At 30.8% G+C, this 16,207-nt stretch overlaps 1 protein-coding gene across 2 annotated transcripts; it reads right to left on the bottom strand.

Moving 5' to 3' along the window:
* Positions 1–1,465: 1,465 nt before the first annotated feature.
* LOC114760804 (metal-nicotianamine transporter YSL1-like) lies at positions 1,466–5,620 on the bottom strand. Of its 2 annotated transcripts, none has more exons than XM_028950091.1 (8): positions 5,521–5,620; positions 5,022–5,400; positions 4,745–4,917; positions 4,179–4,273; positions 3,548–3,682; positions 3,278–3,464; positions 2,794–2,914; positions 1,466–2,683 (listed from the first exon to the last, which is right to left on the bottom strand). In XM_028950091.1, exons 2-8 carry the CDS (start codon positions 5,398–5,400, stop codon positions 1,743–1,745), a joined length of 2,031 nt encoding a protein of 676 aa, XP_028805924.1. In that variant the 5' UTR covers positions 5,521–5,620; the 3' UTR covers positions 1,466–1,742. The 2 variants fall into 2 exon arrangements, with proteins under 2 accessions (XP_028805924.1, XP_028805925.1); XM_028950092.1 differs by having other exon boundaries at positions 1,743–2,683; positions 2,800–2,914; positions 5,521–5,619.
* Between the last annotated feature and the right edge of the window lie 10,587 nt (positions 5,621–16,207).

The raw sequence follows: 16,207 nt of genomic DNA on the forward strand, positions 1-16,207 counted from the left end.
TTATTTTTATATTGACCGTTTTGTTGAAATTTTTTTACTGCTAGCTTCGATCCTTAATATAAAAGTTAGGTATTTAATTTGAAAATATTAAAAAACTTAGTTAAAATGGTTATTAATTATAACAAATATGTGTTGATTTATCTAAACTACCTTCTTTAATAATATGTATTAAGACTATTTTTTTAGTGCCAACTCCTTACAATCAATAAAGATATTTTTTTAAAAAATATTATAGATTTAGAAGATGAAGTGGATTGATATCTTATATTTAGTATCAAACCTAACATCCTAACTAGTTTATATATTAAGGATAGGAGGTAGCATATTTTATTTATATTTGGTGATCTTTATATTTATATTATTGAATTTTCATATTTATTGTATCTATTTAAATTATAATTTATTATTTTTATTCATTTATTTTTTATTTATGAATTTGATTAATAAATACTCATTGAGGGTAATATGGTCAGTTGTATAAATTTTTGACTTATCTTACTACTCCTCCGGTCCTTAATATAGGACCCAATTCTTGAGTTGGTTTTGGTCCTAAATATAAGAGCCCATTCTCATATTTATCAATTTTCTCTAAATTACCCCTATGAATACTCCCTCAACCATAATCAAGTAAAAGAAGGAGAGGGGGTATTAAAAAAGATGATTGTGGTGTTTTAGGAAAAATGTGTCACTTTTCTTATAATTAACTAACTTACCTAACTTCCTTAATCTAATCAAATTAGTTAAATGGGTCTTATATTAAGGACCGGAGGAGTATCATTTTCACCCTACTGAACATAAATTTTTGTATCAAACCCCTTTTCATTTTAGTACATACCAAACACATTAGTGGTAAGATTTTTTTTTCCATTCTGTTTCTTTCTATTTTCTTTCCTTCTTTTTCATCGCAGTTAATTCTTCCTAGCAAATGAGCCCAATTAGTTTTTTTTCCCCTTGAATTTTGTTAAGTAGGTGCATTGAGTTTGAATATATAGGAGAAAAAAGTACACACACTTTTCATTATAATATGATATAATTATGGCTCATAAATTATATAAAATAAGATAAAATAGATATAGGTATTACAAATATTTATTATTTTATATTTCTAAAATATTTATTACATACAATATTAACTATTTGTTTTAATTTATAATTTTCACTATTTTAAATTTTTATTAGTTAAAAAATTAGTCTTAAATTAATAATATATTAATCTATTTATAATCGATTCGATCATGGTTTGGCCATGATAATCGAGATCTGCTAACCTCTTCAATCTGACTTTCAGTTTGGTATTTAAAATGTTATTTATTAGCTGTATATTAGTTTTCACCTTAATTTAAAAAAAAAGAAGAAGAAGAAGAAGGAGAAAGAAAAGAGAAAAAAATCTTATTGATCTATTGGTTTATTCAGCATGATTCTCTTGGAAAAAATCATGACAAGGTTATGACCTGCACTGCAAGAATTGTGCACAGCAAACATGCATTCTTATTATTATTTTTGCTCATAGTAATCCTATTACATTACATTACTTTCCCTGTGTAATAAAATTAAGATGTCCCTCCTTCTGTCTCCAAAAAAAAAAAAAAACAATTATACTGTTTCCTTGTGCGTTACGTGTACAGAGAAACCCAACCTGGAGAACCTATTTGCATTGCAATGTTAAATCAATGCAGGTTCTAAAGTTTTAAATTTTCTGTGTAAATGATTCTCCAACCACAGAAAAAAAAAAAAAAAAAAACCTATGAAGCCAAAAATTTCATGCAGATAGGAGGATTAACTTTTGCAAGAGCAAGAATTGAAGCAGGAAGAGTCCAAAGTCCTTCACCACAAATAAGTCCAGAAGCAACCGCAGGAACCATTAACTCTGCCTTCTTTGAATTAACTCTCTCCCAAACAAAAACAACCAAACTTCCCACGCACATATCAATGGCAAAATATGCCCCAACCAGAAATGGAACTGCCATAACCATTGGCAATGGCATCCATTTCCCAACCTTCTGTGGAGCCAGATCTCGAACCATATTTATCAGTACTGCAAAAGCAAAGAAGCCATAACAAAGTTGTAAACAATGGTGGGGCAATGCAGAGAAACCTTCAACTCCTATAACTGCCATGTTTCTGTAGATCAAAGCATAGGGAGCTTTGAATTCTCCATTTGGATTTCCCACATCGAAAGCTTTGTAGAACATGAAGAAGCTTAAAGGAGCTGTGATACATCCCAGTATGGTTCCAATAACTTGACACATGAACATTGCTTTTGGAGATGTGTAAGTGTAATGTGCAGTTTTGAAATCTTGCATCAGAATGCATGAGACAGAAACTACGGATTTAATCAGACCACAGCCTACGAGTCCTGCAACTAAACCATTTTCTTTTCCACTTGAAGCAGCAAGAACAAAAAGGGCAACTTTACCATAATTATATGCCATGTTTATGTCTGTTAAACCTGATCCATATGCATTGCAGAATGCCAGAGAAGGAGCAAAAATGTAAGCCCCAACAACAAAGTACCATTTTAGCTGTGGAAACATGTGAGGGATTATTATTGCGGATAAGATAGAGAATATGATGTATCCAATGATTCCAATCCATATTGGAATGTTATCTCTTAGGAAGATTTCATTCTGTTTGAGGTTGCCTTTTAAGTTCCTCTGACCTTGATCAGCATTGTTTAATGTTGCTGCCAGAAACCCCAAAAGGAAAATGTATTAATTAAAACTGCTGTCTTAATTTTGAAGAATGGAAAATAGCTAGCTTTGCAAGTTCCAACCAATCTTTAGTGGTTATTACTCTTACAGTTTTGAAGCTTCCTGCTCTTTATTCGTTCAAGCATGCTGAGGATGGTGGAAATTAGTATCTTGATGAAATTGTATATGCCATCACCAAGGATTAAGGCAACTGATATGAAAACCTGATGATGAATAGTCAAAAGAGTAAATGCAAAATCAAAGCCATCTTGAAATCTGTTTTAAAAGTAATAGGGTTAATGTCCAATTTTTTCCTAAAAGTCTTTGCATAAGAGCTATGGTTGTCCAAAATTATTTGAAGATCAATATCACCCCGATGACATTAAAAAGGGCAATTTTGCTTGAGCCGTTAAAAAACTTGCATTGACTGCTAACACTATTAACTATTAGGGGCGACATTTCTCCTTTTTTAACATTTTTGAGGTTGTAGTGATCCAAAAAAACTTTCAAATATCCACAGCTCTTATAAAAAAAAACTTTCATAACAAAATTGGACTTTAACCCAAAGTAATAATGTGAAGTGGCACCTTATAGCCGTATAAGCCCTTCATACTTTCTTCAGAAGTTGGAGGGAACCAATGACCTTTAAGCTGATCAATAAGCGGCCACATCACACCAAAAGAGAGCACAGCTCCGAGAAGCAAAGACAAATTCACAATGTGTGAACAAATCATCCCTGCTCCCACATAAGTCATGCTAAAATCGAAATAAAATCTGCAATATATATACACAGACATATTATCACGACAGTTGGAAACAAACAAGGACAATTGATGTTGTTGGTTGAAAAGTCATACGTTTGTTTCCAAGCTTGGAGTCCAAAGGTAGGAAACTGTTCAAATCCACAGTCATTCATCCCTGAGAAGAACCACTTAAATAAACCCCACAAGAAACTGATGGAAAAGTACTTCATGAACCCGCGAACTTGCTTCCTGCATTATTATATGTAATACATGTTCTATCACTTCCTATTGTCTAGTCTCCAGCATAAAACTACTTGTCTGCTATACAAATTGGTAATACATATGCCTTTGGTTCTCCACAAAACATGAAAACTAACTCTCTTCATCAATTTCCAAATGAATCATTTTCCACAGTTGTATTTTAAAGGAAGAGGGTCTACTTTTGTCTCAGAAGTTTTCGCCTGGAAACTGTGGATACTCAAAAGTTGTTTTAGGATCAATATATCTCCTCATAAGCGTTAAAAAGAAGCAAAATCACCCTAACAGTTAAAAAATTAATATTGACTATTGACATTTTTAACGGCTAGGAGCAACATTGCTCTTTTTCAATACTTTTGAAGTGATATTGATTTAAAAAAAGTTTTGGATGCCCATAGGTCTTACTAGAAAACTTTTGGGACAAAATTGAACCGTAACCTTATTTCAAATAAACAAAGTATGATGACTGGATAGGAATTTTACATACTTGGCCATCTTGTCCCCTTGGGTATGAAATCCATTGATGAGAACTGCCGTTGCTAAGCCACTGGGATATGTTAATTTGAGGTCAACTATCATGATCTACACGGTAAAAGTGCTCTTATTTAGCCAATGATTTTCTCTCTGTATACCATACTCAGAAAAATCTAACACACCATAAAAAGTAGTACATCTCCATTTAGCTGTTCCATTCGTATATCATAACACTCTTTACTTGGAGTGAGAAACTTCTAATAAGTGAACTTTATAGTTTATTATTATTTAATTCCTTATACAGATTGACATGCAAAGAAGAAATATGGGTTAACATAAACTTTAGTTTCTGAAATTTGACTCTCTCTTCGTTTTGACCTATGAAATTCAAAACCAGTATTTTTGGCCTTTGAAATTTACTGTGTTTATAGATGTTAGCCACTAAAAGCTAAATATGATTTCAAATTTCAAGGACAAAAAAATATTGGTTTCAAATTTCAGGAACCAAAATAAAAATGAGATCAAATTTCAAGAATTAAATATTGTATTAACAAAAATAAAAAAAACACTAAAAGGTACCTTTCTGAGTGGAATCAAGACAAAGAGGCCAACAAAGCAAACCACAAACAGATATCCTGTCATCCAGCCAAATCCAGGTTCTTTGATACCCTTTGGACTGTTTCCCTCTGTGCCGACTCCTGATAATTCATATGTCTTCCGGTTCATCCCCAGAAGATAAGAAGCAAATCCTCCTGCAAAATATCAAACATAAAATTAAAGAAGAAACAGGTCAAGAAAGCGAAAGAGATCAAAGGGAAGAAGAAAAGAAAAAGAAGCAGAGGTAATTAAATTGGACCTCCAATCGCAATGCTATAACAAGCCACTGCACAAGTCTGTATAATTGTGTTTTCTTGGCGAGTAAAAGGCTTAGAAACAAAGCCAGCCTTGTGCAACACTTTGGTCCAACTCCTCATAAACACAAAGGCCAGAAGAGCAGCAGAAACATTAAGATTTGGAACCAGTCCAGTGGTGAGATTGAGCTTCATGGCTATTATACTGTACATAATCCCAATAACCATGCTCACTAACACCCCTCTTACTGTTATTTGCTGTGTCCATGGCTGAATCCTCTGAGATTCACCTCCAAGTCCCACCACAGCTTTATTCTCTCCCACATCAATTTCTTCTTGTCTTTCTTCACTCTTTTCTCTGTCCAGTTCACTTGAAGGATTCATCTGCATAATTTTAAGCCTCTCTTTCAGTCATAACACACACAAGAACCCAATATTATATAACAGGTGCCAATAAAGAAACTAGTTCTTCTGATAGAGATATCAATGCATAGACAAACTCACCTTGATCTGTAGTTTAATTTCTCTCACTGCCTTATTACCGCCGGTTGGGGTAGAGTAAGAAAGACAGAGCGAGAAAGAAAAGAAAAGGATGAATTGAAGACTATCATCGTGTGGTTATGGTGTACATATAGATCATATTGTTCAGTGATTACGTGTACAGTATATAATGCTGATTCCCTTTGAAAGGTACAACAACAACAATAATATATCCCTAGAAAACAATGTTGGCGTGTGGTGTGCGCGTGTTTCAACTTTGTAATTAATATTGGTTTATCGTTACGTTGTTTGGCTTCTACCTTCCAAATTGTTCTAATCAAATAAGTTTGACGTGAAAGCTCTTGTTGGCCATCTAAGACTGAGCCTAGTAAAACAACAGCAATAGCAGTGCCTTATTCTACCAGGTGGAATCGGTTACATGATTAAATTACCAAATCTTTAGGTAGATTATTAATCCAAAGATCTCGCTCAATAACTTTATTGAGTACTTTATTTAATCTTTTTTTATCCTTTTTAAGAGGACTTCATTAAGTGTTAAAGACAATAGTTTTAGCAATGTAATACCTGCTGAGGCTGAAGAAATCTGGGCTCAATAGGTAGTCACAGTGGAAAGGAAAAGTAAGATTTAAAATTTAATTATTCTTATTATTATATAAGTGTAATCGTTTAATTTGTAGTTATTGTGGGGGAAAAGTTTTACAAAGGGGAAAGTATTCATTCACTGCGACTGGCTTGACTCTTTAGCATGATTATACCTTATCATTGACCTGCCTGCACTGTGAGGTCGTTGTGATTACACGTTTCAAGTGGGAAAGATTCTCCGAAGGGCCACCGCTCAAACAGGCTATATATGAATTTTCCATCCATTTGGTCCATTTACGTTATTCTTTTTTTTTTAAGTAAAATTGTTTATTTGTTTATACATATTTAATTAGTGCACAATTAATATTACGACTCATTTACTGATCCCTCACACAAGGTGATAAACTAGGATCCAAATCCTCATCAAGAGATGTTTTGATATTAATTAAGTATATGATTCCCTTTAATAGGAAAAAGATACTCATGCTTATGAAAAAACTAAGGTTAAAACACACAAAATTCTCTTGAACTTTGAGTTAGTTACACATCATCGCCTTGACCTTTAAAAATTTAAATTGAAAACCCTGATATTTTCTATTTTGATTATAAATTCCTCTACCGTTAAAATTACTGTTAACTTTAACAGATTTTGCCATGTCACAATTTTTATATATTTTATTATATACCTTATCAATTAAAAAAATAATATTTGACATTTGACATGAAATTTGAAATTTGAAATTTTTTCTAAGAATTTAAAATAAAGTAACTAAAAAATGCAAAATACTTTAAAAAATATTTAAAATATTTATCTGATTTATGTCTTTTTAAAATAAAAAAGTATAAAATATTTAAAATTACATTTCTATTTTTTTAATTGATATGATACATAATAAAAAGTTAAAAAATTGTAACATGGCAAAAACTGTTAGAATTAACAGTAGACTTAGCGGTAGGAAAATTTATAGTTAAAACATGAAATGTCAGGATTCTTAATTTAAATTTTTAAAAGTTAGGGAGGTGGTGTGCAGCCGACTCAAAATTTAAAAGGGCTTTTTTTTTTTTTTTTTTATCGGAAACAAATTGATTTGCCACCGATGTCACCGAAGACGTCGGCCTCTTCAAATATATCTTTACCAATTTGAAAGGCGTGACGTGAGCTATATTCATAATTGTAAAATTTTTAAGACCAGATAATTGTCAACCTAGTTCGTCCTTTCTCTTTCAAGCTATCCTTTAGTTTTTATTTTAATATTTTTTGTTAAAAAAAGGTGTGTGTATATATATATATATATTACTCATGCAATGCATAATGTTTGAATTTGAAATTCTTAATATTGTCTTAAAAAATTAAAATAAATTCATTTGCGGTACAGTATACAGTAACAACGGGCTTTCTTAAACTGTTAATTAAGTTGTTTAAATTAATTCTAATTTAAGAATTAAAAATATAAAATATAAAGCTCAGACCATTTGAATTAAATTTAAATATTTTAAATCTCAAATTATATACCAGAAACACAATATAGTCATAGCTGATATGAGTCGCAAATCTGGGCTCCAGTAATAATTAAATTTTTAATTAGTTCCTTAGATTTATTTAAATTAGTATCAATTTGATTCCAGAAATTTAATTTTTCCCACAATTTATGAAGCGGTTATCATCCTTGAGTTAATAGTTTTATCACATTTGTATTTAGGATTATAAAAATTAATCACGTATGATTATGAAAATTTAGGGACTTGATAAATAAAAAATAATTTATATTTCAGGGGTCAAATCAATAATTGAGGTAAACTTTAAAGGAAAAGGTTTCATTTTCCCAAAGTATAACTTTATAGGTTTTTTGGAGAAAATGATTACTACTACTTCTATTTTTTTATTTGTTTGTTTTTTTAAAAAAAAAAAATTAGAAAGAAACAGAACCCCTTACTGACCTAGAGAGGAATATGTGCTATACGGAGTGATTTTCAAGCAGGGGTTCGAAGGAAGACTGGAGATGGAGTCTCTTCATCATTATGGTCTGATAATTAGTTTTTGAAACGGATATTCCACTTATCGATCTAATGTATGGCTAGGAGGATTAAATTCATCATAGGGAATGTTTGCTGATTATGTCATGAATAATGGAGGGTGGGACAGGAAGAAAATGGAGTTGTGGTTTCATGAACATATAATTGATCATATTGCCTATGCACACTCATCCCGAAAAGAGAGAGGAGAGGATAAAATATTTTGAAAACTGTCTATCGATAATTATTCTGCTAAATCTACCTATCGCATTTTCTTTTTGCAAGTTCCTGATGGAGATAACATTTAGAAAATCCTTGAGAGATAGTTCGTTTCGAAAAAGATCAAAATTTTTATGCACATGAAAGAGCACATATGGCACAACTAAGAGCAAGAAGAGGATTGAAAGCATCCACTACTTGCTCTTTTAACTGTGAACAAGAGGAAGATTTAGAGCCTATCTGGCATAGCTTTAAAAATCACTTATAAACACATTTCACATAAATCAAGGTAAAACTTTTCTCACATACTTACCTTGTATTCTATAAATTATGATTAAAAAACAACTTATAATTAAGTTATTCTAAATAGGCCATCAACACATTTGCTATGGGATTGCTCAAGTTCTATTGAACAATGGAAATATGTGGTCCAATTTGATAAATGGGTCATTTTTTCTCCTCTTCAAGGTGTACAAAGTGGGTTAAGTGCAACTTGACACACATGAGATTGGAATGAATTATACCAAAAAGGTTCCGTGCCAACTCTATCTGGTTGTATTTGCTGGGACATTTAGGTTTCTCGATGCAGCAAGTTGTTTAGGTCTAAAGTTGCTAAAGTAGGTCTCAGTGCAACTTCTAGTTTCTTCAAGGCATGCTCGAATCAGGATCTTGTTAAGAATATCACACACAAACATATGGGCTGCTTAGGGGAAGACCTACTTATTCCTAACCAAGAAGACTATATCGAATTAGTGGCAATGAATGACTCTATACAGGATGCAAATGAGTCATGGCTTGGGGGCTTCAGCTGCAAACTTACAAGTATTCTGTCTGTGGTGGCGGAGTTAACTGGTTTTATTCATGGTCTTAATTTACGTTGGTCAAAAGACTTTGGAAAAATTACTTTGTTATATAACTATATAGAAGCTATTAATCTTTCACTCAAAGGATGTGATAGTGATTATCATTTCAAGAATGTAGTGGGTGAGGTTAGGTTTGTTATTCTTAGAGATTGGCAAGTTATAGTTACTACTAACTACTCGTGTCTAGAAAAGCCATAGCTATATCTAACTAGTTAGCTAAATCTACGCAAAGCATAGAAAGTAATTCTTGTATTTTTGATCACCCTTCTGCTCTTTTTATTCAAAAGGCAGAAATTGAAGAAGGATAGGTCGTATGGTTTTGTTGACTCTCTTTTCCTTAGATAATGAATTACAGTCTCCATTCAAATTCAAATTCAATATATATATATATATATATAGACACACACTCGTTACAGTCTCCAATGTGCTCTCAGGAACAGGAATTACTTGCTTCCCTCTATTTTCATGAGTTTGGCTGTATTTGGTCCCCTTTTTGGCTTAAGCAAATGACAAACATATTCGGCTACAGTATACAATACAGCTGTTTGGGTCCGTCCGTCCATCCATCCTCGCATCGAGCTAAGAAAGGTTGGCAAAAGAAAAAGGTTTTTGATACGTTTTGGTTTTATAAATCTCATAGACGGAAAATAGTTGTTTTCTTCAACTATAACTATATCAAGTAGAATGAAAATGACTTAATTTCATTCTTAAGTAAAATTAAAGATTGGACTTTTGTTAATATAAAAAGATGATATGCAAGGATTTATCATCAGTGAGATCTGATAAAATTTATTCTCAATTATTGGACATGATAATATTAAACAAATATACAGGATAATCACAATTTAAAAAACAACAGGAAAAGAAAAAAAAATTTATTCTCTTCTGTCAACTTATCACTTGCATCCTTCATGGTCATTTGAAAGGAAAACTACCTTTTTACCAGCGCTTTTTTCCGAATTTCAAAAGTTATTCATTGGAACCATATCAACCGTTCATAATGGACCACTCACCATTATCACATCATCACACCATCATTGTAACAAAACTTTTACCATTCAGAATTGTATTTGAACAGTTCAGATTTATTTTTTAAAAAGTATTGATTATAAGATCGATTATCTTTATTTTAAATTTTGTATCTATTAAAATAAAAAAATTTAAATTAAATATAAAATATCTAAAATTAATATGAATGGTCCAAACGAGCTCATAGATGCTTCTCTCGATTTGTTGTTTTTATGGAGGGTAAAGTAGCAGTTTGTATGGTAAAACTTAAAAGCAAAGGCTTGTCACAACCCCAATTCTTGCGTTTCGCTTTCATTTGGACCAAAAACAATGTCTCCGCCGGACAGCATCACCCGCACTAATTGTGCGCCAATAATGAATTTGTCTTTGCATCAATCCACCAATTTGTGGCTGCGCATCTTCTTCAAAAAGTAAGTGCAAAGATTTTTAGTCTGTTTGTTTGAATGAAAAAATAAACTATAAAAATTTAAAAATGTGTTTTCAGGTATATATTCTGAAAAATAAAAAGGTTAAATTTTTTTTATCAAAAAATAAAATTATTTTCTCACCTTTTGCTTCATAAATTTAGTGTTGGACTTTAAGTCGGCACTTAATTCGTTGGGCTATTTTAATTATGATTTTTTCACCTGATTTATTATCAAATATAGCATTAATTGTAAGACGGTTAATTAAGGGGTAAGTAGGAAATTCTGCCTAATACATGGAGACGCCAGTTTCCTTTTATGTGAAAAATTTCACCTCCTTGATGTATTTTGAGCTTTCTGGTTTTTCTCTTTTCTTTTCTTATCATTTTTTTTTTGCATCTGATGCGTCTGTTGTCACTCCTTGTTTAGCCTCTAATAGTCTAAATTCTGAGTGGTTACTTTGATTATCTAATCTAAATCTTTCAGGTACATCAACAGCTCAGACTAATCTGAATTCGCTAATTGTAGACACCTCAATGGGTAGGATAACTGGCCAAGGGATTTAACGCTTTCCATGCCCAAGCGGGGATCGAACCCTCGACTTTGGTTAAAAGATAATAAGCCCCTACCGCTCAATCACACGCCCCTGGTTTATTTTTCTTTTTCTTTTTTTAAATTAGAGAAGAGACAAGGAACATTATATACTCATTAATGAAAATTATGTTAATAAAGAAAATTATTCTTTTACCCTTCACTTCTCTTTTCTAGACATGTTTTCCAAAATGATGATTCAACTAATTTTTCAATTTTTATTTTTAAAACTGATTTTAAAATTACTTTATAAAATTATTAAAAATAAAATCAAGCAATTTTTTTAGTGTGTAAACAATAGACATAGGCTAGCAGCGCAAAATCTTTTTTGTTTTTACAACAAGTGATTGAGTTCAGTAATTCCTATAAACTTGTTACCTCTGAATATATAATAGTATGGAGAAGACAGGATTGTTTCAAACACCGACAAACCAAAAGTGCCCCTTGTTTTGAAAAGAGGATAATGGGTTATTTACATTTCATTTGATGCTCAGGAGCGAATTGAAAATCCTGTTTTGAATGGTTTTTTTCTGTTGAGTAATAAGTACTCCTCCGGTCCTAATTATAAGACCCAATTGACTTATTTGAGGAGATTAAGGAAGTAAGTTAAGTTGGTTATTTATAATAAATAAGTGTTGTCATTCCTAAAATATCCTTGCTAATTAAGTATATTGGCTAAAACTATCATTATTAGAAGGATTATCTTGGAAAAAAATACATAAATATAAGAGAGAAAATGGATTGGGTCTTATAATTAGGACCAAATAAAAAGTCAAATTGGGTCTTATAATAAGGACCGGAGGAGTATTATTTATCTGATATGCGTTCCCTTTGCCGCAGAGAGAGCAGCTAAGAGGCGGGTGGATTGATCCTGATCCAAATTATGCTATAGAATTTTTCCAACTAGTGATTTTGACGTATGCTAGTAGCTAGATGCCAATTTGGTTTTTTTTTTTCTTTCATTACTTGTTCTGTTTTTCCTTTTATCAGAAAAAATAATTGTTTTTCCTTTTCATCTTTCATATCTTATAAATCACTTTTTTATCATTAAGATTTCCTTATTTATCCATTGTGATATTTCAATAATATACAGTATGGGGGGTTTTAAGTTCGTTTTTGTTTTATATCAAAATTTCTGTTATTTTAGAAATCTAAGTTCTGATCAATTATACACAATTTAATAATTACTCCTCCGGTCCTAATTATAAGACCCAATTGACTTATTTGAGGAGATTAAGGAAGTAAGTTAAGTTGGTTATTTATAATAAATAAGTATTGTCATTCCTAAAATATCCTTGCTAATTAAGTATATTGGCTAAAACTATCATTATTAGAAGGATTATCTTGGAAAAAAATGCATAAATATAAGAGACAAAATGGATTGGGGTCTTATAATTAGGACCAAATAAAAAGTCAAATGGGGTCTTATAATAAGGACCGGAGGAGTATATATTTATCTGATTTCCTCTTCTTTATATCTGCCATTGTTCTCATTTTATTAGTTTTATTTCTGGGTTAAAATGCAAAACTATCTACAACGTATTTCATGAATATGCATTTGGCACTATGATATTCACTCAGATGTAAAAGTCCCATCAAAATTTTAAAAGTGAGCATAAAAATGTCACGACTGTTAATTTAAGCAAAAATAGTCCATTAACTTTTAGAAACTAAAAGGGTGTTTGGATGAAACCAAACTATGGTTTGGAAAATAGCTTCAGGAGAATAGATTCTGAAAAAAATAGATTTTGTGAAGAATAGGTTTTGTGAAAAAATAACTCTGAGAAGTGAAAGTGTTTGGATAGTTATTATCAGAAACACTTTTTATATATACAAATTATTAAAAAGAGCATAAGTTAATATGATAATTACATAAAACATAGATTGTATGATATATTTTAATTTGAAGGAATAAAATTGTTAATAATATATTTTTTACCAACATAATTAATAATACATAAGATAATGTAATTAATAAATAATTAATACGTATATATTTATTTATAAGATATAAGATTAAATATGTTTATAAAAAATTAATTAAGGGGTGTTAAAGTCATGTTATTGTTGAGATTTACTCTAATAGGCACAATCATACTCTCCAATTTGAGCCAAAAGCAGAATGAATTCACTTCTCCCGAAACCATGATTTTGGATTCCAAAACCATGGTTTTGACCAAAACTATGGTTTCAGATAATTTGTGCCTATTTGGGTGATCTCCAAACCATGGTTTGGCCTTCTATCCAAACAAGCCATAAAACACAAACAAATACAGAGCCAACTGTTATCAAGTAACAGGAGTTTGCTCAAATAAATTCAAATAAATGGCCACGACATTTTTACACCCATTTAAAATTTTCACGAGCACTTTTGTATCTAAGTGAATATTATTGTGTTAGATGCATATTAGTGAATATTTTATGAATAAATTTGCACTTTAATTTTTTATTTTTCTCCACCTCTCTCTTGGAGGAGAAAAATTATTAACTAATATATCATATGATATCTTTCTTTTTTTTTGGTGATAAATTTATAATGATATCTCACATCCAATTCTTTTAATAAGATTCTTTTAACCAAAATTATGCAGTTTAAGAAAAGAATTAAAATTAGTTAAATGTAATAATAAATATATAAAAAGTAAAATTTCTTCCATGTATGTTCCTATTTTATTAGGATGTAAATGAGAGAGAAATGTTAATAAATGATAAAAAAAATATAGCATAAGGAAAAATAATGAGAGAGAATAGAAAATTAATTTGGATCAAAATTGATAAAATTAAATTTAATGTTTAGACACTCCTAAACAATATCTTATAAAAAGAACCAAACCAATTTAAATTTTGAAATATTATCAAAAGGACATGAAGGATATTATTACGCATTCTCTAGGCACCTTAAACAACAATAATTTTGGAAGAGGGATGGAGGATTGAATTTGAATCTCTAAATATAACATGAACAAGTTCTTCAAGAAGAGAGAGAGAGAAAACAAAAGAGGACCTTTCAAAGGGAGAATCCCAAACGGACTGTGCCGTGGGACTTTCTTCGGCAACTTGTATGATGGCATTCCGGTCTGTCTTTTCACAGATCTTTTTCTAGGATTAGATTACAACTTCCTCTCATTAACCTGGGATGAAACTAATGGCGCACTAAAGAGTATCCTCCAATCCAAATGATGTGTGGTTTCAAATCAATGCCTACTTACGCCCTTTTACTAGTTCCATTCCATATCTTTGGGTAATCAATCAAGTATCTTTTAGATAAGGCATAAATTTGGATTTTGTATTTGTCATAATAATCAACACCATATATACTCCCATCATATTTATCTTGAATCTTTTATTCAAAAAATGTAATATCCTTTTAACTTATTTATAAAGCACTTTTAACATGTTTTATTTGGGTTTTTCTGCTCTTAGCATTTTATTCTGTTGATCATTGTTTTGTCTATTCTTTTCTTGTTTCAATTATTCTGGGCGAGTCTTCTTGTTTAGTTCATTTGAGCTTATTTCAAATTGACTAAATGTGATTGGCCGATGTTTTATGTAATCATTTTACTTTTGTTGAATAAAATTAAATTTTTATTAAAAATCTTTTATTTTAAAAGAACATAGCGGTTAAGAATAATTTTTATTTTAAATTATATATCTATTAAAATAAAAATATAAAAAATATGTATAGATATAAAATAAAAATAAAACTGAATCATTGAATTTTAATATGGACCGTCAAAATAAAAGATAAGCATTACATCATGAGCATGGAAATATGCTGCGATAGCGACCACTATGCCTCTCATTGACCCACCCTCCGCATGTTTGATTTGACAAGAGATATTTTTGCATTCCCTTGCAAGCCCAACTTCATCTAAGCCTTTCGGTCCACTGTTGCAGATCCGTCCGCTTCATTTAACGTCTGTCCAAAAGAAATACTATCATATAAGGAAAAATTGCACTGAGATCTTACAGAAAATAAAATACTGCGAAAAATTTCTCAAAATCTGATAATTGTTTTGTAGTCCTAGAAGCACTTGACTGTAATAATAAAAAAGTAAAAAAGACCTTATTGTCCATAGTAAAGAAAGCGTTGAAAAGAAAGAGTTGTCAAAGTAAAGTATGCCTAATAGTTGTCAGTATAAGTCACAATAATTGTCAATATTATTATTTCACTTGTCAATTTATCTACTGATATACATTTAAAAAAATATGATTTCAAATTATATAATGACATGTAATATCAACATATCATCTAGACCAATACTTTATAGTAATAATTGATTTTTAATAACGATATTATATCACATTATGATCAAGAAGTATTAATCCACATGATTTGTTAATATTACTTGTTATTATATAATTTGAAATCCTATTTTTTCAAATTTATATCTACAGATAAACTAACAAGTGAAACAGTAATATTGACAATTATTACAGCCTACATTGACAATTATCATAGTCTACTTTGACAACTCTCTCTTTTCAATATATTTTTTTTTTACTAAGGGCAACAAGGTTTCTTTTTTTTTTTTAACTTTTTTATTATTGCAGTCAAGTCCCTTTGAGACTCAAAAAAAATTGTTAGATTTTCATGAACATTTTTGTAGTATTTTGTTTTTTGTGGGATCCAGGCGGTACTAATGGGACTTTTGGGCAAGGAAGGGTAGATCCAAAGCAAAATTGAGAAAATTTGTCCAAATAAAAACATTCTTTTTCCTAACCCAAAAAAAAAAAGGCTTTTTTCATATCACCAAAAGTCAGCTTAGTTGATAAGAATCTTGCTGATAAATGTCATAGGTTCAAATTTTGGTATCAATGTACTGACTTTGCTTATGAGTGAATTATAAATACTTTTGCAATTGCTTTTTAACTTCGAAGGCATGCTTCTAACCTTGGTGATGAGCTTCTGCTATCCATCCCATGTGAACATTATATTTTTGAACAAGTCAGGAGTTTTGGATGACGTTTTGAATTAAAAAGAAAAAA

Source organism: Neltuma alba, unplaced genomic scaffold (genome assembly GCF_004799145.2).
Source record: "Neltuma alba isolate B1F8T4 unplaced genomic scaffold, ASM479914v2 tig00011022_pilon, whole genome shotgun sequence".
Classification (NCBI taxonomy): domain Eukaryota; kingdom Viridiplantae; phylum Streptophyta; class Magnoliopsida; order Fabales; family Fabaceae; genus Neltuma; species Neltuma alba.